Genomic DNA, 24,685 nt, shown 5'->3' with positions numbered 1-24,685 from the left:
AAAGTTCATATGACAAAGCTTCAGATTTCAGGATATTTTCACAGATTTTATTATTTTCTCTGTAAATTATATGAGACCTTGTACATTCACATTTCTGCCATATACAGATATATGTAATGCAGTTTGTTTAAATATATGTTTCTGTTTTATTTGCTCAGTAATATTCTATCTTATTCTGTATAACTTGTATATCTAAAATCTCCAATCAAATAGGTATTTAATCATCAGGTCTCTATTACAGATTACAGTATGTTTATATATTTCTTAACTTACTGATACAGCTCTTTTATTAATTATACACAGTAGATATTCCATTCCTTGTGCATATGCATGTTATTCATAAGATGTTCTTATTAATTCTAGTATTACAAGCAATTTTGACTATATATAAAATAATTCCTGCTTGTAGGGAGCCCAATTTTTGATTGGCCCTTTATATGATGTGTAAGATATAGTAGTCAGTTTTGAGATTTTCATCAATGACAAGTCCTAGGAGTTTACTGTGTGCAGTTATTTATTTCAGTGTTAGAGTTTGCTGACATAATTAGGAAAGATTGCTTTTGAGTGTTGTATTGTTTTGAGGTTGTTGTTTTTCTTTCGGCTTTTCCCTGTTAGGGGTCGCCACAGCGGAACTCCAATCCGCTAATAGCATTAATTATGGTTTGTTAGGGTTAAGGAGCAGGCATGCGTTCTTTTAGGCAGGTTTCTGTAGAGGCGAAAGTAGCTTGGGTGAATTCTTGGAGATGAGTTTGGGCTGCTTGTATTAATGTTGCATCATTGGTGTTTTGGGCAATGCTTGTGTGCTGTGGCCGTATGGAGTTAATTTATAATGATGTTAAAAGGTGTGGTCTGAGGAATGAGCCTTGTTGGGACTATGGTGACAGGTTGAAATGGGGAATAATCCTGTGGCATTTTGACAGCTTGTTTTATGTGAAACAGATTGTTAAGGGACCATGTAAGGGAGTATTGAGAAAATCCGATGGAAGCAAGTTCAGAGAGTAAATCTTGATGTGATACTGTGTTGAATGATTTAGATAAGTCTCAAAACACTGTTGACACATTTGTCATTATTTTTGAGTTGATTTATAGTGGTAATAAAATGCAGTAAGGGAATGGTTATACTGTGATAAGGTCTGAAACCATGCTGTTTTGGAAAGTAGATTATTGGAGCAGATATCATCTATGTGTGGTCAAAGACTTTTGAAAGTGGGAAGAGGATAGGTATGGGTCTATAATTGTTAAAATCTAGTGTTTATGGTGACCCTCTGATATTTCCTGAGTGAGTGAGGAGTGGAATATAGGGAAAGCAAATAATCTGGATTATAGCGAATGATATAAAAAGGAAATTTAAATTTGAATGATCCTGACTCCACCACTGTTTGGTGAGATGAAGACTTTGGAAGTTGAACATTATGACATGGGCATTCCAACAGCACTGCAACTGAAAAATATTCCTGGAGGAATCTAATGGTGCTGTGTGTTGGACATAATAGTAAAAACAGTTTGAAAATCTCCTTTCATATGGTTGAAAAAGTAAGTATATTTTAAACACCTTATTGAATTATCACTTGTGCTATAGGCAAATTACATTTATATAAAAGTAGTCAAGTTCACATGTACAAACATTATACTTCATATATATTGCTATATGTCTTATAACCTAAGCAACATTACATAAATTAATCAATTCCTGTCCTTTTATTAAACCATTATTTACGGCATAGGCAATCATACATTTATATAAATGAAAACAAACCACACCGACACAATCCTAGTTGCAAGCATTTTACATCGCAAACCATACTGACACACATGCAATTGAAAACATTATGCAACACTTATAATCTGCCCAATCATTTTCAGTCAAACCTTACACAGCTCATTTGAGTCCTGTATTCTTTTAAACCTCATTCCTCCCCTGTATGTATTGCTCCCACAATTCCCCATTTTTCCTTTGTAGTTTACTCCTACCCTTTTCTAAAGATCTCAATTCCAGTTGTTTTATCTCTATTACTATATTCACTGCTTCTAGTTGGTTTAGATTTTGATTTACATTTTCAAGTAATTGTTTTTTTTTTGGCAGCCACCATAATTAGACACAGCAAGGCCTTACCATGTCTAGGCAATTCTGATTCTGCATCATAGCTGAGAAAAATCATCTCCCTTGTCACACCAGTCTGCTCACCCAGCATCTCTGACAGTGCACCCCACAGGGAATCCTTAAAGTCCGCCAACTGACCGCACTCTCAGAAAAATGTTCCCAGTTACCTCTTTCTTCTCCGTCACACCTCCAACATTTGCTGTCTACCTGAGGAAAAATTCTGTGGAGTCTATTTGAGGTATAGAAATATATATATATATATATATATATATATATATATATATATATATATAAACATTTCTAAGCAAAAATCCTAAATCCTGTAAATGTTGCATATTTGGGAGACATGGATATATATTCGCATTGTTTCCGTGTGAATTGCTTATCCAGTCTCTCTTCCCTATCCTTTGTAACCTCCTAAGATTTATTGTTATAGGCATCATGCAATATTTTATATTTTCTACTAATTATTCCTTTTTTAATGACAGCTTCTGTTCTAGATTCTACTAAAAACTCTACCAGTGCCTGTCTTTCATGTAGGACCCCCGCCCCCATTTATTTCTGTTTGCCTATTCTCTGATATCAGTCCTTGATAGGGAAGGCAGTGTCTAACCTGCAGTCCAAATAAATTCTTTGCATCTTCCCATTCTATTACCTTTCTAGTTATCTGCTCCTAATACCTTGGTTCCTTTGACAGTTTTCTCCAATACATTCCAGCCAAGAAGGTATTTACTTGGAGGGGAAGTCCATGGATTTTCATTAAAGATATCCTAATTCTATAAGCTTTACTAAGACAGTTGTAGTTAGTAAAGAATAGCTACACCCCATTAACTATCGATGCATCATATTTTTCTCATTACAGAATGTTTCCTACACTGTCACATGTAAGTTAAAAGCTTGAGGTTAGATTGGCATTCAGATTCCTTATTGTACAACTTGGGTGAATTTATTTGGGTGAAATTTCTTGGCACATTCATTATGACTTTGTCTTCTGGCTACAAGATCATTTTGCCCATGTTTTAAGGTTGTAGGGTTAAGAAATGCCCATATAGCAGTTTGTAACCTTTTGTTCTTTCCACACCACTAGTTTTATAATCCTTGAGTCTCTAGGAAGTTGTCTGTTTTGTACTGTCATTTACAGCTACCTGGTTTCTTTCCAGCATGGGTTGTAAACCTACTGAGTCTTCAGGGATTCACAGCTATTCCTCTGTAAAGTGTCAGAACAAGATACCACTAACAGAGAGAGCATCAATGAGGACAACTGATTTTTAAACACTCTTTTATGATGAAAAGGCTCACAACAGTGTGCTACAGTGCATTACTGGACAAAGTTGTCTCTGTGAGGATTCTGAGTCCTGGTGTTCTTCATTACTGGACAAAGTTGTCTCTGTGAGGATTCTGAGTACTGGTGTTCTTCATTACTGGACAAAGTTGTCTCTGTGAGGATTCCGAGTCCTGGTGTTCTTCATTACTGGACAGAGTTGTCTCTGTGAGGATTCTGAGTCCTGGTGTTCTTCATTACTGGACAAAGTTGTCTCTGTGAGGATTCTGAGTCCTGGTGTTCTTCATTACTGGACAAAGTTGTCTCTGTGAGGATTCTGAGTCCTGGTGTTCTTCATTACTGGACAAAGTTGTCTCTGTGAGGATTCTGAGTTCTGGTGTTCTTCATTACTGGACAAAGTTGTCTCTGTGAGGATTCTGAGTCCTGGTGTTCTTTGTAAATGAAAACAATATCCTGCATAAGAAAAGGGATGCAGTATTATAGCCTCATCTTCTGAGGACAGTACGGTACATAGAGCAACTGCTTAGCCAGAAAAAAATAATTGTATGTCCACCCTCATAAGGAAATTATTGGGTTAGAGTAAAATAAACTACTAGTAGAGTTACAGGGATATTAAAATTGTAAAGAACTTATAGGCAATAGTAAAAATGTTTTTCAGAGTCTCCCTTTATTGGTGCTTTAAGGTTTAGTACACCTGATATGTTACAATTTATAGCTGGCTTCTTGGTGCACGGAGGCAAAGCCTTGACTGTGGACCCAGGATTGAGTAGCAGATTGGATGTCAGAGAAGCAAGTTAGGGAGGATTAGAGTAAGGGGATCAGCTTACCAGTCTTCATTGGGAAGGGGTAGCCTGACCCACTGGCTGATCAAGGTGGGTGTTGTGTCATGCAGCAGCAAGGGCCAAGGTGTGCATTTCTACATATTAGCTGTAGTCCAGCTTGTGCTTGGAAGCAGGCATGAGTCAGTTGGATGCCGATGTTCATCATGTTTCACTGTTGCAGTCATGACTGTAGGGTTCTCCCCTGCCAGCAGGCAGCCCTCGGTCGGCCAGAATCCCAAAGTCTGGGTCCGGCGTCAGCTGTTCAACCATGCTCCCTGACGTCAGAGTGCCAGGAGTACAAAGCTGACAGCCGACGCCATCTTCTCCAGTCTTTCTTGCCGTGCGGTGATAGCAGTTCGCAAGTGCCGATCGGCTGACTCCTGCAGATTTTTCCTGATAAACTTCAGTCCGAAGATTTTCTTCTCCACTCAAAGCTAAGTACCCCATTGGGGAAACTTTTTTCTTGCTCCACTCCGATGTCAGAAAAAGTTAATAATTGTATTTCATGTGGGAAGCAAATACCTCATAAGGATTTTCATTCTTACTGTATTCCTTGCTTAGGCCCTGACCACGACGTAGCTAGTTGTCAGTTTTGTGCTAGATTCAATCAACGTACAATTAAGCGAAGGTACGATTTTGCTTTTCATTACTTCGGTAGGCGCTTTAACTACAAAATGTCGTCTGATACGGTTCCCGCTACCGGAGTTCACAAACGTCGCAAGGATAAAGACAGGCCTCCGAGGTCCAAATCTGATGATAGCACACAAGTGGAGCCAGCTTCAGGTTCGGCCGTCATCAGTGAGGCGCTTTTGCAGCCCCTGTCGTCGGCCATTTCAGAACCGATGGCCGAAACGGACTCTCATGAGGAGCCAACCAGGCCTTTAAATATTTCTATTGCAAGACCTTCGGACAATGCTCCTTCGGATGGGTCCGGAGCCACTGTGCAGGTACCGGCTTCTGAAGGGGTTTTCAGGCCTACTCAGCTTCTAATAAAGGCAAAGCCAAAGACAAAGGCAAAGACTCCTTCTAAATCAAAGACTGCAACACAGGCCTCTTCTGAACCGGCTCCCAAGTCACAGAAACAGTTACTCAAGATGGCGGAGGATTTACTTACTATGATTAGGGGTTCACATCCCCCTCCAGATAAAAGGCCAAGGCAGGATGTTTATTATGATTCCTCTGATCAGGCTTCTGTTTCCTCAGTTTCTTCTTCTGACCAGGAATATTCTTTCCCTCCTTATGAGGATTCTGATGCTGAGGAATCCATTCCTTCAGCTTCTCCCCCTGAGGATTTCTCTTTTGGGGAAACTTTGCATTAAATGAGGGAACATTTCCACTGGGAAGGACAGGAGTATTCGGAATCTAAGAAAAGACTGAGGGATTTTCTTCTTCTTCCCCAACATAGACCCCTGGCTATTCCTCCTGTTTTGGATATTGTGGATGATGCCTTTTCGGAGGCTAACTTAACCGCTGACTCTTTTCCTCCTACTCCTGTTAAGTCTGATAGATATTACAGGGTTCCTGATTCCCACCAGTGTTTATATAAGAACCCTTCTGCTGACCCTGAAACCATTTCTCAGGGTCCTAAGGGAGTTAAGGCTGCTTCTGCCAAAAATCCCATTCCTACTGAAAAGGATTCTCGATTCTTAGAAAGATGGGGCAAAAAAGTGTACACTTCTGCTACTTTGTCCATTAGGGCTTTAAACTGTCAGTTTCATATGCTGAAATACCAGCAGTTTCTCTTGTCTGTTTTAAAACAAAAGCTTACTTCCATTTCTGCCTGTGCAGATGATAAGGAATTTCATGACTTACTGCATGCCACTGAACAAGTTGGGAAGCATGGTTTACATTGCAGATTTGATGCCTTGGAGGCTTCTTGTAGGGCTGCTGCCTCCGGCACAGTCATTAGAAGGCATGCATGGCTAAAGGAACAAAATTTGCCTGAACAAGTAAAGGCTAAATTATTGGATGCTGCTGTTCAGCATAATGTTTTGTTTGGATCAAAAGCTGAAGAGGTGATTAAAAAGATGGAGGATAAGGCGAAATCCATGCAAACTGTTAAAGATTTCTTACAAGTACAGCCACCTAGATTTAGCAGGAATTGGCATTCAAAAAATTGGTCCTTTCCCACTTCAGACAGGCCTCAGAGGGGTAGATATAGACGCTCCAGAGGAAGGCCTCAAACACAAGCTTCTTATAGACCAAGACAGTGGACTGCTTCCACCCCTAGGGGAGGAGAGGACAGGTCACAAACTCAAAGGAAACAAACTCAATGACTCCCTCTGTTGGGCTACAGGAACTTCTTGCCTGGAAGCCCCTCTCGGAGGAAAACTCTCTCTTTTTTATCAAAATTGGACTCAAATAACCCAAGACAAGTGGGTTTTGGATGTGGTTTTAAGAGGTTACAAATTCCATTTTCACACCTTGCCAAGGCCAAGCGGATGGCCAGACCTTCCAAACCATCAATGGATGGAGGCCTTAAACCAGGTGGAAACTCTTTTGGCTATGAATGCCATAGAACTGGTTCCACTTTCAGAGATGGGAAAAGGTTTTTACTCAAGGCTCTTTCTAGTCCCCAGGAAGCAAAATTCATGGAGACCCATTCTGGATCTATCGGTCTTGAACACCTTTCTAGAGATTCCAAAATTCAAGATGTTTACTCTACAGCAGCTACTTCCAATGCTGTCCAAAGATGCATGGATGGTAACTTTGGATTTAAAGGAGGCATATTTACACATTCCCATCAGGCAGGATCGCAGAAAATACCTCAGGTTCAAGGCCGGATCGAGGCACTTTCAATTCTGTGCACTGCCCTTTGGATTGTCTACTGCGCCCAGGGTCTTCACCAAATGCCTGGCCCAAGTAGTAGCTTACTGCAGACTCAAGGGAATTCAAATTTACCCTTAGCTGGACGATTGTCTAATTCAGGCAGACAGCAAGGATGTCTTACTCCAGCATCTAGAATTTGTACAGAACCTCCTCAAGTTCCTGGGATTCTCTGTAAACATAAAAAAGTCAAATTTGACACCGTCACATCAGATAACTTTTCTGGGTGCTGTTCTAAACACCACAACCCAGATGGCATTTCTGACATCCAAAAAACAATTACAGCTGGCTTCAACTTTCAAAACCTTGGCAACTTTAACTCAACTATCTGCAAGGAAATTCCTGCAGGCTTTGGGTTACATGGCCTCCTGCATCCTTCTCGTACTATATGCAAGACTACACATGAGGAAAATACAGTGGTACCTAAAAAGTGTATGGTCTCAGCATTGCCACAGTTTAGACATACTGATCTCCGTCCTTCCTTGCCTTCAAAAGGAATTTCTTTGGTGGTCCAGGGCATGTGCTCTAAACAAAGGGAAACCCTTCCGTCTGCCTCCTGCCACTCAGATTCTAACCACGGACACCTCGGATTATGCTTGGGGAGCCCATTTTCAGGGCAACTGTCTGCAGGGCCTTTGGACAAAGGATCAGAAGCACCTGCATATCAATTTAAAGGAAATGTTAGCCGTTCAGAAAGCTCTGTTGGCCTTCAGGAATCTTTTACAACTAGGACAACTATTAATATGGACAGACAACACCACAGTTATGTGGTACATAAACAAGCAAGGGGGATCTCATTCCTACCCCCTTTGCAGACTAGCCATGGATCTATGGAACACAGCTCTAGCTTGCATTCTGGATCTTCAAGCTCAGTTTCTACCAGGGAAACAAAACTTCCTGGCAGACAGTCTGAGCAGAAACCTTTCGGATCCACACGAATGGATGCTGGACACCAAAATATTCAGGATGATAACAGCAGTCTGGGGATGTCCTCACATAGACCTCTTTGCATCCCATCTCAATCATCAACTACAGAATTTTTGCACCAGGACTTTCCACAGGGAAGCTTGGAAAGTGGATGCCCTGTCATTCAGTTGGAGGAACCTCTCGGGATATGCCTTTCCGCCTCTTCCTCTTCTTCCGCGGGTCTTACTGAAGATAAAACAGGACAAGCCCAAGATGATAATCTTGCTGGCTCCAAATTGGCCTCGACAGTTTTGGTATCCAACTCTAAAAAACCTATGTCTGGAGCCCCCTTGGGTTTTACCTCAGTCTCCGAACCTTCTGTCCCAACATCAGGGTCAGGTTCTACACTCTCATGTCAGAACTCTCAGCCTGGCGGCCTGGTTAATCCAGGGCCTTTGATTTCTTCTTTCCTACCCAAGCAGGTTATGGATGTCATTTTAGAAGCCAGACGTCCTAGCACTAGAAAATCTTATGCAGGAAAATGGAAAAGATTTTGTTCCTGGATGCAGGCTCAGGATTCTGATCCTCTTCTTCCTAACATTACCTTAATTTTACTTTACTTGATAGATCTCTTACATAAGGGTCTCTCTTTCTCTTCCATTAAGATACATGCCTCTGCTATTTCTGCTCATTATAATACAGACCCTCCCATCTTTTCCCACCAGCTCATGAGACAGTTTCTCAGAGGAGCTAAGAACTTAAGACCTCCTAGATCTCCTCCCATTCCTGCTTGGGATCTCAACTATGTTTTGGAAAAACTAACCTTGCCTCCTTTTGAGCCTGCTGCTTCTTCTGACATCAAGTTTTTATCTTGGAAGACAGCTATCTTGTTAGCCCTAACCTCTGCCAGGAGAGTTTCAGAGTTACAAGCTCTTATGGCTGTGGAACCTTATATTATTTTTCATCAAGACAGGGTATCTTTGAGGACTAATCCTACCTTCATGCCTAAGGTGGTTTCCAAAGTGGCTTTAAATCAAACTATCCACTTGCCAACCTTTTTCCCCACTCCTCAAAATAAAGGGAAAGGATCTTACATTCCTTGGATGTACACAGACAACTACGTTTTTACCTGGACAGAACCAAGGACATCAGAAAATCAGAACAATTGTTTGATGTAATGGGATCCTATCTCGCCTACATTCATAACTGATGGGTTTGGAGCTGATCCGTCGGCTCCGACTCGGCCACTATACACTAGAACAAAGTCTCTCATTGGCTGGGCTACCCCTTATCCCAGAATGCACCATGCCTGCTTCCCCAGATCTCGTTTGCCGCTTTTCAAGCCGGACGTGGTCTCGACTTGGCTGGAGCTAAGTGTATTTTCTTGACCTTTTGGTCTTTTTTGCTAGGGTTTCTGTCAGCTCTTTAAATCGTTTTGTAAAGAAGTCCAAGTTCCAGATGGTCACCCTTCAGTCCATTCTCCCGTTATTGGAGAAGGATGTCTGGATATGCTCCATAGACCTCAAGGACGCTTACTGTCACATTTTGATATGTCAAGAGTCCAGGAGTCATTTACGCTTCCGCCTAGGAACCAGTCATTTCCAGTTTCGTGCACTGCCCTTTGGTCTCACCACAGCCCCCAGGGTGTTTACCAAGTGTCTGGCAGTGGTGACAGCTCACTTGAGAAGTCTAGGATTCCAAGTGTTTCCCTATCTCGACGACTGGCTCCTCACTGCCACCTCCAAGCATCTACTGATTCGAGCGCTGATGGCCACAGTAACTTTGGGTCTCTCGCTGGGAATCACTTTCAATTGGAAAAAATCTGTGCTGCGGCCATCTCAGCGTATCACCTTTATAGGTGCAGAGTTAGACGCAAAAAGGATGCAGGCATTTTTGCCATCAGAAAGAATTCAGGTTCTACAATCACAGGTTCTAATTTTGTTACCCAAATCTCGAGTTCCTGCCAGTCAGATTCTTCAGTTATTGGGCACGATGGCTGCAACTATCCTCTTAGTACCGTTAGCCAGGCTGCACATGCGGGTGCTGCAATGGCTATTATCGGTTCAATGGTCGTACCAAGAACTTCCCCTGAACCACCCGGTTCTGATTACGAACAGTTGTCGTCGGGACCTCCGTTGGTGGCTATGTCGGTCCAACCTGGACCGGGGCGTCCCTTCAGCCCCCTGTTGCCACAGTGACCACGGACACCTCCCAGATAGGGTGGGGGGGTCATTATCTGGACAGGTCTGTCCAAGGCACTTGGCAGGATTGCGAAGCACACCTTTACATCAATATCCTGGAAATGAGAGCGGTGCTTCTGGTTTTACAAGCACTTCATTTTGCTCTCCCCCAAGGTACTATTGCGATTCTATCCGACAACATGTCGGTAGTTTGGCACATAAACAAGCAGGGCAGAGCCAGGTCCTACCCCCTTTGCAGGGAGGCCATGAGAGTATGGCGCTGGGCCATAGCCTCTCGACGTTTCTTAGTAGCCACACACATTCCGGGAAAAGCCAATGTGATTGCAGACAGGCTCAGCAGGACTCTCCTGTTGCCCCACGAGTGGTCTCTCAACAACAGAGTGGCTGCGCAGATCTTCGCAAAATGGGGTCTCCCTTGTTGCGACTTGTTCGCCAGCCCCAGCAATGCGAAGTGCAGAGAGTACTTCACTCTGACTCCCTCTCAGGGGCAGTCTCCCAGGGACGCTCTAGCCCACAATTGGCCCCCGGGTCTGCTTTATGCCTTCCCCCCGATTCCCCTTCTCCCGAGGGTGATTCAGAAGGCTCTTCCTGTCAGGTGCCACATGATTTTGGTCGCCCCACATTGGCCCCGTCAGGTTTGGTTCCCATTCCTTCAGAAGCATGTGGTACAGGGTCCCTGGATCCTGGACCCAGTGCCGGACCTGTTGTCTCATCAGTCGGGACACTCTCATCCGTCCCTCCGGTCGTTGCGACTGGCTGCTTGGTTACTCCACTTCCATCCTTAGTTAGAGATCTCTCTCTTTCTTCAGAAGTGATGCACATCTTGTCCTCTTCCCACAAGCCGTCCACCGTTAAGCTGTATTCCAGCAAATGGAAAAGGTTTGTTTGTTGGGCCCAGCAGTGAGGCATTGATCTTCTTACGGCCCCAGTTCCGCAGGTCTTGGAATTTCTGGCTTCATTGTTTCATTCAGGCTCTTTAGTCTCCACAATTAAAGTTCAACTGGCGGCTATATCTAATTTTCATGTTGCTATAGAGCCTTCATTAATGGCTAACAGACTTTGCAAGTCCTTTCTTGGGGAGCCTGGCTCCTCAGACCTCCTATGGCTCATCCTGTGCCCCCTTGGGACTTAAATTTGGTTCTGGCCTCTTTAACTGCCCGTCCCTTTGAGCCGGCAGCCTCTTGTGATATAAAATTTCTGTCGTGGAAAACTGCCTTTCTAGTGGCAATAACTTCTGCTAAGCGGGTTTCAGAGCTTCAGGCTCTCTGTTCTTCCCCTCCTTATCTGATTTTTCACAAAGACAGAGTTTCCCTTAGATTGAATCCATCCTTTTTGCCTAAGGTAGCATCCCCTTTATGCTTTCAGCAATCATTGGAGCTCCCAGTTTTTTTTCCAAATTTCTCTAATAGAGCAGAATATACCTTCCACCAGTTGGATGTTCACAGGCAACTGCGTTTTAAGATAGGACCACTCAGACACGAAAATCTAACCAACTGTTTGTGTCCTTTGCGGAGAATAGGTTAGGTCTACCAGTTGCCAAACCCACCATTGCCAAATGGATTAAGGATTGCATCTCTTTCATTTATTCCCAGTCAGGCAGAGAGTTGCCTTTCCCACTCAAAGCTCATTCTACCTGGGCTATGGCCACCTCTGTAGCTTTTCACTCCAAAGTTTCAATAGATGATATTTGTGCGGCTGCTAGTTGGTCTTCTCCGCACACCTTCATTTCTCATTACAAGGTTGATGTGGCTTCCCGAGGCAGAGCTTAGTTTGGTTCCGCAGTTCTCAGGAGTGTGTTCCAGTGAGCCACTGGGGGGTTTTAGGTGCTAGGGACGCTGTCCCATCAGTTATGAATGTAGGCGAGATAGGATCCCATTACATCTTTTAGTTATGTACTTACCATAACTTTGGATGTATGGGATCCGTCTACTCATTACATTACATACCCACCCTCCTTCCCCCTACCTTTTGGATTTGGAGGAAATATTGCTCTTGCTGAGCTCTCCTCTGGAAGGGCTCTAGTTGGTTACAGTTATTGGTATGTTTTTCTGTACCTGTATGCATGTATGAAAGCAAACAAACAAGATCTGGGGAAGCAGGTGTGGTGCATTATGGGATAAGGGGGAGCCCAGCCAATGAGAGACTTCGTTCTAGTGTATAGTGGCCAAGTCGGAGCCGACGGATCGGCTCCGAACCCATCAGTTATGAATGTAGGCGAGATGGATCCCATACATCTAAAGTTATGGTAAGTACATAACTAAAAGTTTCTTATGCTTCAAGTTCCCAAGGTAAAGCCATTTCAAAACAGACCATTTCTAAATGGATTGCTCATGGAATCAGATTTTGTTATTCACACCATGGAAAGCAAATCCCAGGGAGTATACGGACTCATTCCACCAGAGCTGCTGCCACTTCTGCGGCCTTCCTCAGGGGAGTTCCTACCACAGACATTTTGGAAGTTGCAACTTGGAGTTCAGTGCATACTTTTTCTAAGCACTACAATCTACCTCTCTAAGTCTAGGGCAGGCTTTGCCTCTGCAGTCTTGCAGGGCCTTTTAGCTGCCCCTTCTTCTTTATGACCACCTCCCTTTCTTTCAGCTTTGGGATTCTACCCTACAGTCATGACTGCAACAGTGAAACACGATGAACATAGTACAGTTGTGTACACCTGCCATAAATGTAGATGTTCGAGTGTCTTCACTGTTGCAGTCTGGGTTTCCCTCCCTCCTGTCCCCTCTTATTTTTACTTTTGTGTAGTTCCTTATTTCACCATTCTTCTGAGGTGTATTTGCAAAGGTTAGGGGACCTTTTTCATTTTTGGACTCCTGACATCTGGGACAAGAAAAACTGGAGAAGATGGTGTCGGCTGTCAGTTTTGTACTCCTGGCGCTCTGACGTCAGGGAGCATGGTTGAACAGCCGACGCCGGACCCAGACTTTGGGATTCTGGCCGACCGAGGGCTGCCTGCCGGAAGGGGAGAACCCTACAGTCATGACTGCAACAGTGAAGACACTCGAACATCTACATTTATGGTAGGTGTACACAACTGTACTTTATGAGATCCATCCATATCAGGCTACTGTGCAAGGAGGTGGGAGTAGGAGCAGGTAAAACACTGACTGTTCCCTGAGTAATGGCCTTCCATGATTTTCTTCCTGTCTGACAGGGAACAAATGGGACAGATGGATAATGGAGTTAAAGGTCAGAAAAAGCACCCAATATGTGTGTGTGTGTGTGTGTGTGTGTGTGTGTGTGTGTGTGTGTGTGTGTGTGTGTGTGTATATATATATATACATATATATATATATATATATGTATATAATACGTGTGTGCGGTGCATTTTCATTAATTGATGAATATTTGCTGAATTTGCGGTACTAAATGTTGGAGTAAGTATATAGGTAAATGTGCTTGAGTTCAGATGTGTATTTAATTAAATATTAAGTGTGTTTAATGGTATTTAATTCTCTTGAAACTTTGTGGCTACAGCTGTTTTATCCATAATTAAGTGCAGTACTTCTGTTTCTTCTAGTGAAGAGTCGGAAGCCATCACTTGGCGAACTGATCCTACGCCACACCAACAGCCCTACTAGAGCACGTCAGGCAGCACAGCTTGCATTGCAGCACGTCAGAGATGGACAGGTTCTACATGCCCTGACTGGCAGCTCCATATTCAAGACCTCTGCAGAGAAGCAGAATGATGCATTGCGGGTAAAAAATGCAGTGTACTGTGCTGTTATTTTCACAGAGTTCCTCAAGGAGTTAGCAGCCATTTCACAGGAACATGCTGTCACCTCACCATACCTTTTGGAGGATATAGAGGAATGAAGAGAAAAAAAAGGAGCAACTTCCAAAGGCTAGAGCTACAGGAAACTGGATCATTGCATTATTGGTCCCTCTGCAAAGGAAGATTTTCACCATCCATTAACATAGAGAAGGCTTTTCTACATCTGTGATAGCATGGTAATGGTTAACGGGTTAATTACCATACTCATATTCAGCCATATCTGCTACCTGCGTTATTACATAGTCATTCACAGGTGTCGTTAATCTAGGGGTGCAGGTCACCCTTTCTTAGAGCTCTGAACTGTCTTAGTGAAATGAATGTAAATTAGAACAGACCCCTCTGGGTGGGGTAGTGAAAGGGAGTGAGATGCTACAACTTTTTGAAAGGGCAAAGTGCAATCAGAGGACTCCCATGTACCATCAGAGCTTTAAGTAAGTTAATAGACATGTGTTGCTTTATGTTAGAGACCAGTGACAAGGGCATCGTAAACTGGGCCCCAGCGTCTAGGCTAATGCCACCTGCCTTCCTTTCAGGATCTGTCATCTCAGGTGTACTGAAAACACCTGCCTAGCAGGAACATCTCATACTTAAGTGCAGATCAGCTTCATTTTCAAAGATACTGGTTCGAATGTTTCATTTTACGTTAATTCTTGTTTTTAACTGGTAGGACGATTGTCCTAACATTGCATTAAAAATTCAGGGTACCCCGCTGTGCAGGATCTAGAAGTGGGTTCCCTTCACAGAGAAAACAGCTTTTTTAAATTAATTTATTAGAAATGAATGTTTTATAAACATGTTGCAATATATTATGTATTCTGTATTTCTGAATCTTTACAGCTACGGCCATGTTATTGTGGCTTTTAAGACTTGAGTTTCAAATTCATATGTATGAGAATGTGTGCATTTGTGTTGAGATGTGAGACTACATTAATGTTTTGTGTGTAAATGCACATTCAATGTGGAATGCACACCTTGATATGTAAGGAGTGCACCAGGGAATGTGTGACCTTCGTTTTATGTTACAGTGTGTCTTTAATTTGTGCTGACCCCACTGTCTTGGTGTCTTGGCAGTTTATCATCTACAGATGCATAGCATGCATTGCTCTTTTCCATGCGTCAGACATACATTGTTCAGACATAACAGTATTTATTAAGCTTGCCCCAGGTCCACTTAACTTTAAACCTTACCATCCTGCGTCCCCCTACAGCTTCACATGAAGTGACATCTGCCTGGCATTTTTCATGTTCTCCACTCAGTGTCTGTACGTGTGTGTCTTGTCTTATATGCACATGAAGTAGTTTATGTTGCTTTTTGGCGTTTTGTCACTGGATAAACCTAGTAGTATTTTTTTAAAGCACAGCAGGACCACCATGAGAGTCATGATGTAAAATCTGCTTCCAAATAGTTTTGCACAGCTGTCACTTTAAGTACCATTGTAGAAATATAAATGCATCCAAGTTTCACAGTACAGAACGCCTTCCTAGAAGTGAAAATGCTTGTGAATGTCACAGTGCAAGTATTTGCCCAAGAATGGACATGTGCAGAGTGCACTACTCGCCTGATGACGGAGGTGAATATCTGCTGTCCGCTGCGTCTTTACATCTTACTCTGATAATAATGGTGGTGCTTTGTAAGGCAGCCATTAACACATCTTGTTTTTTTTTTTGGAAGATGCATTTTTCCCATATCGTGTCATGACATGTTAAACATATTTAATACTGAAATTTACTAGTATATAAAATACACAAGCAAGTGTAGTGTATTCTTACTACTGTTTGAAGCACCTTCTTTGCAAGTTCTAATATTTTGTTAATGTTAAATACTGTACAAGGTAAAGAATAGTCAGATATCTGTGCAAAAAACGAAGCCCACAGACTTCTAGCAGATCTCACTGTTACAGCATAAAATGCCCTTTCAGGGGTGCTGTTGCTGTACAAGGGTAGTGACAATAAATGTTCTGCAAGCCTGATGTATGCGTTTGTTAAATACACGATTAGATTTTGCTGGTGTATTGTTATAGGTGCCTTTTTTGTTCAGGTATAGTGGACAAATGCATATATAAATATGTATTTTGAGTGTGTTTAGGCAACAGTGTTGATTTCCAAGATTTGTAAGTGTATCTCCCAGAATAATGGGATGCATGTGTCAAGTCCAAGATTATGTCTTGAAGTGTTCTTTTTTCCCCATGTTATGGCAGTGTCAGAGGTAGCATATGCAAAATAGTGGGGGTGTGGTTGCCCCCCCATCCCTGCAAATGCCTGATAACCTTAACCTTACCTGTGCCTCTTAGACCAACACTACACCTGTAAAAAACATGTTTCTGCAACACTGCCTCTGATCAGATAGAGTATCTAAATTTAGTGGTAGTATTTTAGTTTACCAAGCCCAAAAGGAAACCAGTTTCCTTTTCAATCTTTTTTTTTTCTTCCAATTATTTAGTTTTTTTTAGATAATTTTTGAAATGACATTGATCACCTGTGTTTCAGTGCTTGTGCATTAGGGTAAATCAACATGTACTCATATATCTGTATAGGTGGTATATGTACATGTATATATGCACACACACAAACACGTATGTTAACGTAACAGTATGTGTGAACACACAAAAGTATACTTACAGTGGTTGGCACGTGGAACAAGCCGCATTGTTACTCTATAAGACGGTTTTATTTCATGCTGTGTTGCCCTCCAGAGGGATCCTAGCTTATGCTGTCTTCAAGAGTACATCTTGAAAAGTCACCCTTAACTTGGAAAAAAGTCAGTTTTATAATCCAATTTACTCCTTCCACTGTTCAGTGTGCAGTAGGGCTAGTAAGATGTGTCATCAAATTTGTTTTAAAAACAACCACATGTTCCAGCTACTGAGGTGTCAGAGTGGCTCGCATTGCAAGTTCTGTTTGATTAAAGTCGCAATGAACAACTTTTTTGTAGAATGTAAAGAACAGCTTTGAATGTAATGAACAGGAACATTGAGTGTAGCTGCAGTGCCGGAATTGCACCATAAAACAAGAGGCCTTTTTCTATTTTTTTTTTCTTTCATGCATGTGTTTGCATTTCACATTAAGCGTAGTACCATCTTTGTTTTGGAAAAAATGACACAATCTAATTTTCGATTGTTTTATTTTGGTACAGTAAATGCTGTCAGGCAAGTGCCTTCCCATTACTCTTAAATCTGTATGACATATTTTTTTATTTATACATTGACTTTTATTTTCCAGGAAAGTCTGACTAGGAAATAAATACCCATTTTCAGCAGATGCCCAGAGAGAAAAACTCCAGAGTAAAACTTCAAGTAAAACACTAGAACAAATGTAATTAAAAAATGTGTGTGTGTGTGTACAGTGGATATAAAAAGTTTAAACACCCTTGTTAAAATGCCAGGTTTTTGTGATATAAAAAATGAGGCCACAATAAATAATTTCAAAACTTTTCCAACCTTTAATGTGACCTATAACCTGTACAATTCAATTGAAAAACAAACAAATCTGTTAGGGGAAAAATATAAAAAATGTACAATAAGCTGGTTGCATAAGTGTGCACACTTTTAAACTAATACTTTGTTGAAGCACCTTTTGATTTAATTATAGCATTCAGTCTTCTTGGATAGGAGTCTATCAGCATGGCACATCTTGACTTGGTAATATTTGCCCACTCTTCCCTGCAGAAGCGTTCCAAATCTGTCAGATTACGAGGGCATCTCTTGTGCACAGCCCTCTTCAGGTCACCCCACAGATTTTCTATTGGATTTAGGTCTGGGCTGTGGCTGGGCCATTCCAAAACTGTAATTTTCTTCTGGAGAAGCCATTCTTTTTTTGATTTGGATGTATGCTTGGGGTCATTTTCGTGTTGAAAGGTGAAATTCCTCTACATCATGAGCTTTCTAGCAGACGCTTGATAGTTTTGGGCCAAAAGTGACTGGTATTTGGAACTGTTCATAATTCCCTCCACCTTGACTAAAGTCCCAGTTCCAGCTGAAGAAAAGCAACCCCAATGCATGATACTGCCACCACCATGCTTCACCGTGGGGATGGTGTTATTTAGGTGATGTGAAGTGTTGTTTTTGCCCCAAACGTCCCTTTTGCAATTGTGGCCAAAAAGTTCAGCTTTGGTCTCATCAGACCATAACAAATTTTCCCACATGTTTTGGTAGACTTGATTTTAGCAGGGTCTGGATGTTTTTCTGTGTAAGAAAAGGCTTCCGTCTTGCAACCCTACCACATAGCCCAGACAAATGGAGAATATGGGAGATTGTTGTCATATATAGCACACAACCAGTACATGCCAGAAATTCCCGCAGCTCCCTTCAGTGTTGCTGTAGGTCTCTTGGCTGCCTCCCTGACTAGTTTTCATCTTGTCTTTTCATCAATTTTGGAGGGACGTCCAGTTCTTTGCAACATCACTGTTGTCCCATATTTTCTCCACTTTTTGATGACTGCCTTCACTGTGTTCCATGATATATCCAATGCTGTAGAAATTTTTTTGTACCCTTCTCCTGATTGACATCTTTCAACAATGAGATTAGATCCCTTTGATGCTTTGTAAGCTCTCTACGAACCATGGCTTTTGCTGTAGCAGGCAACTGAGTAAATGTCTGGAAAATCCTACTAGAACAGCTGAACTTTATTTGGGGTTAATCAGAGTCTCTTTAATTGATGGCAGGTGTGTACCCAAGAATACTAAATGCTGTAATTAAATTAAAAGGTGCTTCAACAAAGTAATAGTTTAAGGGTGTGCACACTTATGCAACCAGCTTATTGTACGTTTTTTTATTTTTTTATATTTTTCCCCTAACAGATTTGTTTATTTTTCAGTTGGATTGCACAGATTATAGGTCACATTAAAGGTGGGAAAAGTTTTGAAATAATTTATTGTGGTCTCATTTTTTTATATCACAAAAACCTGGTATTTTAACAGGAGTGTGTACATTTTATATATCCACTGTGTGTGTGTGTGTGTGTGTGTGTATAAATAATATATATATATATATATATATATATATATATATATATATATATATATATATATATATATATATATATATAGATATATATAGATAGATATTGAAATACATAGGATACAATAAAGCATCAGGAGGTTGTCTACTGTGAAACGGAACTCATTTTGAGCATTTGAATATAATTCTGATTTGGACATTTTTCCCATAACTTTACAGTCTCAGTTCTTCACAAAGACCATTCATCCATTGTGTTTTTCTTCTTCTTGCTGTGCTACCCTGCATCATCTGTGTAAGAGCCCTTATGGCTACCAGATTTCTCTGCTGATATGTATTCCATGTTTAATTTGCCTCATCCTACATCATAATGTAGATGATGTCTATCCTATCTTAAATTAAATTTCACCAACCAGCATGGGAGGAGATTTTGCAGTTTTGCTTTCATTTTGGAAACTGTTTCATGAGAAAAAAAAGGTCTCCCTGGTCTCATCTGTCTTCTTCCCGGGGCACAACAAAGGGGAAAAAAAATAAAGCATGCTTTTGAGTTATGATGCTGTGTGTGTGTGTGTGTGTGTGTGTGTGTGTGTGTGTGTGTGTGTGCATACATTCTTTTGGTAGGGAGTTACTAGGCTGGCAGTCCTGGAGACTGTCGGGCAGCCTAGCCCACATTTTCCACTTGCACATAGCACTTGCTTGGTTAATTAACTTGCTGAGAGTCACACTGTAGGCAAAGGGGAGACCAAGGGACTTAAAACCTTGGACTGCGGGAAATGGTTCATCAACTTAAGCTTGTGTGCTCTCATTTTATGAAAGGGAGTTATGGGCTCAAAACACCAGAAAGCTAACACACACTACATTCACTTCCACCGAAGGTTAATAACAAACAGTACAATGTATGACGATCACTGTGTAAAACTAGTTGGGGTGACGCATTCAGTGTAAAGATGGCAGACAAAATGTGAAAAGCTTTAAAAGAGACGTATGAATGCAAAAAAAACTGAAAAATGTCTACTATCAGGATGTAGGTGCACATATTGATTGAGACGTGTAAAAAACATGCCGTTGATCTGCAATGAGGCTTTATTTTATGCTGATCTTCGAGAGTAGCTCTTGAGAGGTCACCTTTAACTTGGAGTGAGGATGTATTTCCATAAGAACAAGGTATGTAAGATGAGAGATGGAAACGGGACATAAAGTTAGTGTGAGGCAAGATCAGCAAAAATTGAGGAAAATTTGTGTAATTGTGTAATGATATTGAGTATAATAGGAAACCATCTTAAAGATTTATAAGATGTGGTAGGAATAAAGGCATACAAATGTATGAGCTGTGTTTACAGTTTGACTGCAGATATGGGGGGGTGGTAGTCTGTGATAGTAACATCCAGTTAACTTCTGATTAGACTGTTTTGAAAAAGTACTAAGCAATCTGTACCCTAGGAAGGTACAGAGAGAATTAGCAACAGCAATCTTAGGGCATTTCAGCATAAACGTGCAAGTACCATTATGCCTTTTAGTCACAATGTCATTTAAGTACAGGGAGATTCCTCGAGATTGGAGACGGGCACTTGTTAAACCCATTTTTTAAGGAAAAGGGAATAGGACAACCCAGAGTCCTGTAGACCAATCAGTCTACTTTCTTGTTTTGGAACAATAGTGGAGGATATTTTGGATAAATTATTTCCGGAATTGGAAAGTTTGGAACTTGAAACCATATAATCAGCATGCTTATGTTGAAACTAGATCTGTAACTGCCCGTAACATGATGTTCTGTAATAATAATAAGAGTAGCTATAAATGAAAGCATGTTGCAGTGTAATTTCTGTGGCCTATGTCCAGCCTTCAATAGAGTCATACATAAAACACTGATCATTAAATTAGATATAGGTGTTAATAAGATGATAGCTGTGTGACTTTCAAGTACGACATTGTATGTATTCTGTAGGAATTGGACAGGTAAAATTCAGGGTTAAAGAATGAGTGAGCTGCTGGGCTGTTTTTTGGGGCCATATCTGTTCAGGTTATACCTCTCCGATTTTTTTCACCTGTCTGTATGCAGAAGACTTGAAAAATGCGCGAGTTTATTACATGTGGTACAGATAGGCCATGTCTGCAAAAAACAATTAACTAAATTGACCAACCAGTTTGACATAGGAGAATAATATGCTAATAAATAAATCAAAAGCTAAGCAGATGAGATTCAGGAGACCGATATTGAGGAGTGAATATTCAATACTGCACAGAAGTCATGAATTTATTTAAGGACACAAGTATATGGCTGAGACGCAGCTTTGAGTTTTATTTATGATAGCGACCAATTTGTTAATGATCGATGAAGTAGGCAGACTTCATTCGTCTGCAACCTGTGGGTATCGGATCCGACCTCGGATCCGAGCCGGCAATTCAAAAGCTTAGGCTCCGAGCTCCTAGCTCCTCCCTCTTACCCATAATCCCTTGCCAAGCCCTGACTGACCCCAGATTTCGTTTGCCGCTTTTCAAGTAGCTACGGAATTCCAGAGCTCCTGGCGTTGGTGAAAGATAAGAGATAGTTTTTGACTAAAAAAGTTTTCAAAATCTTTAATTTCTTTCTTGTTTCAGTTAGTGTTGAGTGTGTTTAGGCTTTCCTCTCTCTTTTGTTTAAATTTATCGGGTTTATGTAGTCTGTTTGTGTGTGTTGTGTGTTAGGCCTTAGGGTTACTATGTCTGAAGCCCATAAGGCTGTGTTTTCAAAATATACAGTGTGGCCATAAGCTATCCCCAGCAGATGGCCACACTCGAAATGCTTGGGGTTGAACACCTGTCATCTGGTTGTACCATTTGTGCAGGGTTCAACCCCGGCTTTGAGGAACGGAGATCGGTTGGTGCTGGTGGGTCTTTACCCCAGATACCGCTTTGGCCTCTGCCCTTCCACTCAGCAACCTGTTGCTGTGAGTTCTCCCTCCGGCTGGGACTCAACCTCCCTCAAAGTTGCCGGAGGAAGGATTCCTCTAAGGAAAGACAGAAGGAGAGGCACAGGAGAAGCACCACAAGAGGAGAGCGAAACTTCTAGTTCGGCTCCTCCATCTAAGCGGGCCTCCCTGTGCCTTCTAGCTTTCCTCCTCCTCGGCTCCACTCCCCTCGGTTCTCTCCTGGACCCGAGGAGGAGGAGGCTAGCCCTTCTAGGAGGTCTCCGAGGCGGCTCTCTAGGTCCGCTTCGGTGGCCTCCTCTAGATCAACCCTTTCTATGAGCGAAGCTGATATGGACCGGATGATGAGGAAATTCATCCAGGCCCAAATGCAAATGGGAGTGCTCCTAGCCCCCATCCGGGAGGGCTTGACCCCCCCCTTGGCTCCTTCTCCGACCCATACCACGGGTTCGAGCTGTCGGCGCCGTGCAGATTTGGATCCGGGTGGGTCGGATCCGATGGGTCGGCGCACCTCGGATCCGTCCCATCCCTTGAGTGCTTGGTGCCGGACCCGACCTCGAGCCGAGGGCCGAGCCTCGGATCCCAGGGGCTGGTGTGTCGGCTCCGTCCAGGTCAGAGCACACTGGTCTCGGATCCGGCGGTTTGGCTCCGACTGCGATCCGTCGCCGGATCCGAGTGGGGTCGGCTCTGGGGCTTAGAGAAGCTGGCTCCCCTCGGCTTCGGCGTAGTGGAAAGGGCACTGTCGAGGACATCCGGACCCCGGTCCCTGCCACGGCTCCATCCGCACTCCATTGCAATTGGGCCAGGCCCCACCAGCCGGTCCCAGGGACAGCCCGCCTTGATGTCCCAAGTGGTTCCCTTGGAACATCCAACTGCTGAAGAGTACTCCTCGGACAGCCCCCGATGAAGTACCTCGGAAGTGCAAGAGGAGGCACATGGACTCCCCTGAGTCCGTCACTGAAGACACAGACTTGGATGAAGGGAAGGCTCCCTAGGTCACCCCTGAGGGCGTCTCATTTGGAGACATCATGGAGATGTTAAGGATCAGGGGTGGTCTGCCCCAAGGCTTCTTCGACAAGTCTGTGTTCTTGGAGGCATTCGAGGCCCTTCTACCTCTTGGGTGTCCCTCCTGCTGACCCCTGGTGGATCTTATCTCCATCAGGGTGGAAGGATCCGGACACCATTGAGCCTATCCCTAAGCGCCCGGACCGCATCCTTTCTCCTCCATCAGACCGCACCCACTGGAGTAAGGGTCCCCAGTAGATGCCATGATGATGGCTGCAGCCACGAAGAGGATTGGCCCAGGAGAGTCCCTCCGCATCCTCCAGGCAAGGAGTCCCGTTCGATGGATCGCATTGGGAAGCAAGTTTTAGTTCAGCAACCTTCTCTTTGAGAGCTGAACTACATGGCACATGTCATTAGGATGCAGCGGGATCTGATTAAAGAATACGCTGCATCTCCCCGAGTCCATCTCGAGTGAGGATAAACAGGTTTACTCCACCCGAATGGCCACTCTCAGATCAGTTTCCAGTACATCTATGCGGCTACTGTCTCATGCTACTGAGGGAGCTAGAGCCAGCGGAGCAGGCCTAGTCATGAGGCGACAGGCCTGGCTCCGCCATTGTGATTTTGCAGAGCCCTTCAAGGCGACCGCGAATGCCCCTTCGATGGTTCTGCCTTGTTTGGCAAGACTGTTCGCGAGACATTAGTCCAGAGCGAAAGGGACGGAAGACGCTGTCTGCCGTCGGAGTCCGCTTCTCAGCTCCCCAGAGGTCCTTCTCTAAGAACCAAAAGGGACAGAAGAAGATGTGGTTCCGAAGTCGCAGCAGTCCCAACCTGCTCGGATAACCAGTCCTTCCGTGGCAGAGGAGGACGGGAGGTCGTCGTGCCAGAGGCAGGGGGCTCCTGGCAACTTTGGGTCCAGAGAACCCTTCTCTGAGAGACCCAGCAGCCCTGAAGGGTTGCCCGGCTGTCCGTCTCTGGAGGCAGTCGGGGCGGTTTTCGATGCACCTGACTTCTTGGGAGTCCATAACAACAGACAGTTGGGGCTTGAGTTATATCCAGAGGATATTCAATACCCTATTCAAGATTCCCAAATCTCGCAGCCTCCCAGATGTTCCACCCGACCAAGGGAGGCAGCTATCGAAATCGAGCAGCTGCTAGAAAAAGAGCCATCCAGGCGTCCCCAGATCAAACCAGATTAGGGTTTTACTCCAGGTTCTTTTTGGTGCCAAAGAAGACGGGGGACTTAAGACCAATTTTAGACCTTTCCCAGTTGAACCTGTCAGTAACCAAGCAAAGTTCGGATGGTCACCCTGCAATCTATACTCCCTCTTGAGGGAGAACGACTGGATGTGTTCCATAGACCTCAAGGATGCGTACTACCACATTCGGATGGACAGACGATCCAGGAGGTTTCTTCGCTTCCGGCTGGGAGCCAGTCATTACCAGTTCAGGGTCCTCCCCTTTGGTCTCACCTCAGCCCCCAGGGTGTTTACCAAGGTGCTAGCGGTGGTAGCGGCCCACCTGAGGCTCCAGGGATTACAGGTCTTTCCGTACCTGGACGACTGGCTCCTGACGGCATCATCAAGGCATCTTCTGTGCTCAGCCAGGGACTACTTTCTTCAACTAGCACCAAGGCTGGGCATCACGATCAACTGGGAGAAATCTTTTCTGAATCCTACTCAAATTATAGATTTCATAGGAGGAAGACTAGACACCAGATCAATGCGAGCCTTCCTCACCCCAGACCGTATCGCCAGCCTGAAGTGTCATGTGACAGCGATCCTGCAACCATCTCCAACTGCAGCGTCCTGAGGGCCCTAGGTTCTATGGCGGCAGCTATCCGCTTCTCATTCATGCCCGTTTACGCATGCGGGTTCTTCAAAGGACCCTTCAAGTTC

General features: G+C 43.3%; 1 protein-coding gene across 1 annotated transcript in view; it reads left to right on the top strand.

Moving 5' to 3' along the window:
* LOC122803235 (FHF complex subunit HOOK interacting protein 1B-like) overlaps positions 1-17,286 on the top strand; it is a 538,521-nt gene extending 521,235 nt beyond the window's left edge. Inside the window, exon 9 of the mRNA XM_044072834.1 lies at positions 13,670-17,286. Within this exon, the coding sequence (XP_043928769.1) occupies positions 13,670-13,965 (296 nt within the window). The 3' untranslated portion in view covers positions 13,966-17,286. The remainder of the gene's footprint in view (positions 1-13,669) is intronic.
* The last annotated feature ends 7,399 nt before the right edge of the window (positions 17,287-24,685 follow it).

Source organism: Protopterus annectens, chromosome 5.part1, assembly GCF_019279795.1.
Source record: "Protopterus annectens isolate FY-2018-M chromosome 5.part1, PAN1.0, whole genome shotgun sequence".
Classification (NCBI taxonomy): domain Eukaryota; kingdom Metazoa; phylum Chordata; order Ceratodontiformes; family Protopteridae; genus Protopterus; species Protopterus annectens.
This window is presented reverse-complemented; position numbering and strand designations above follow the sequence as displayed.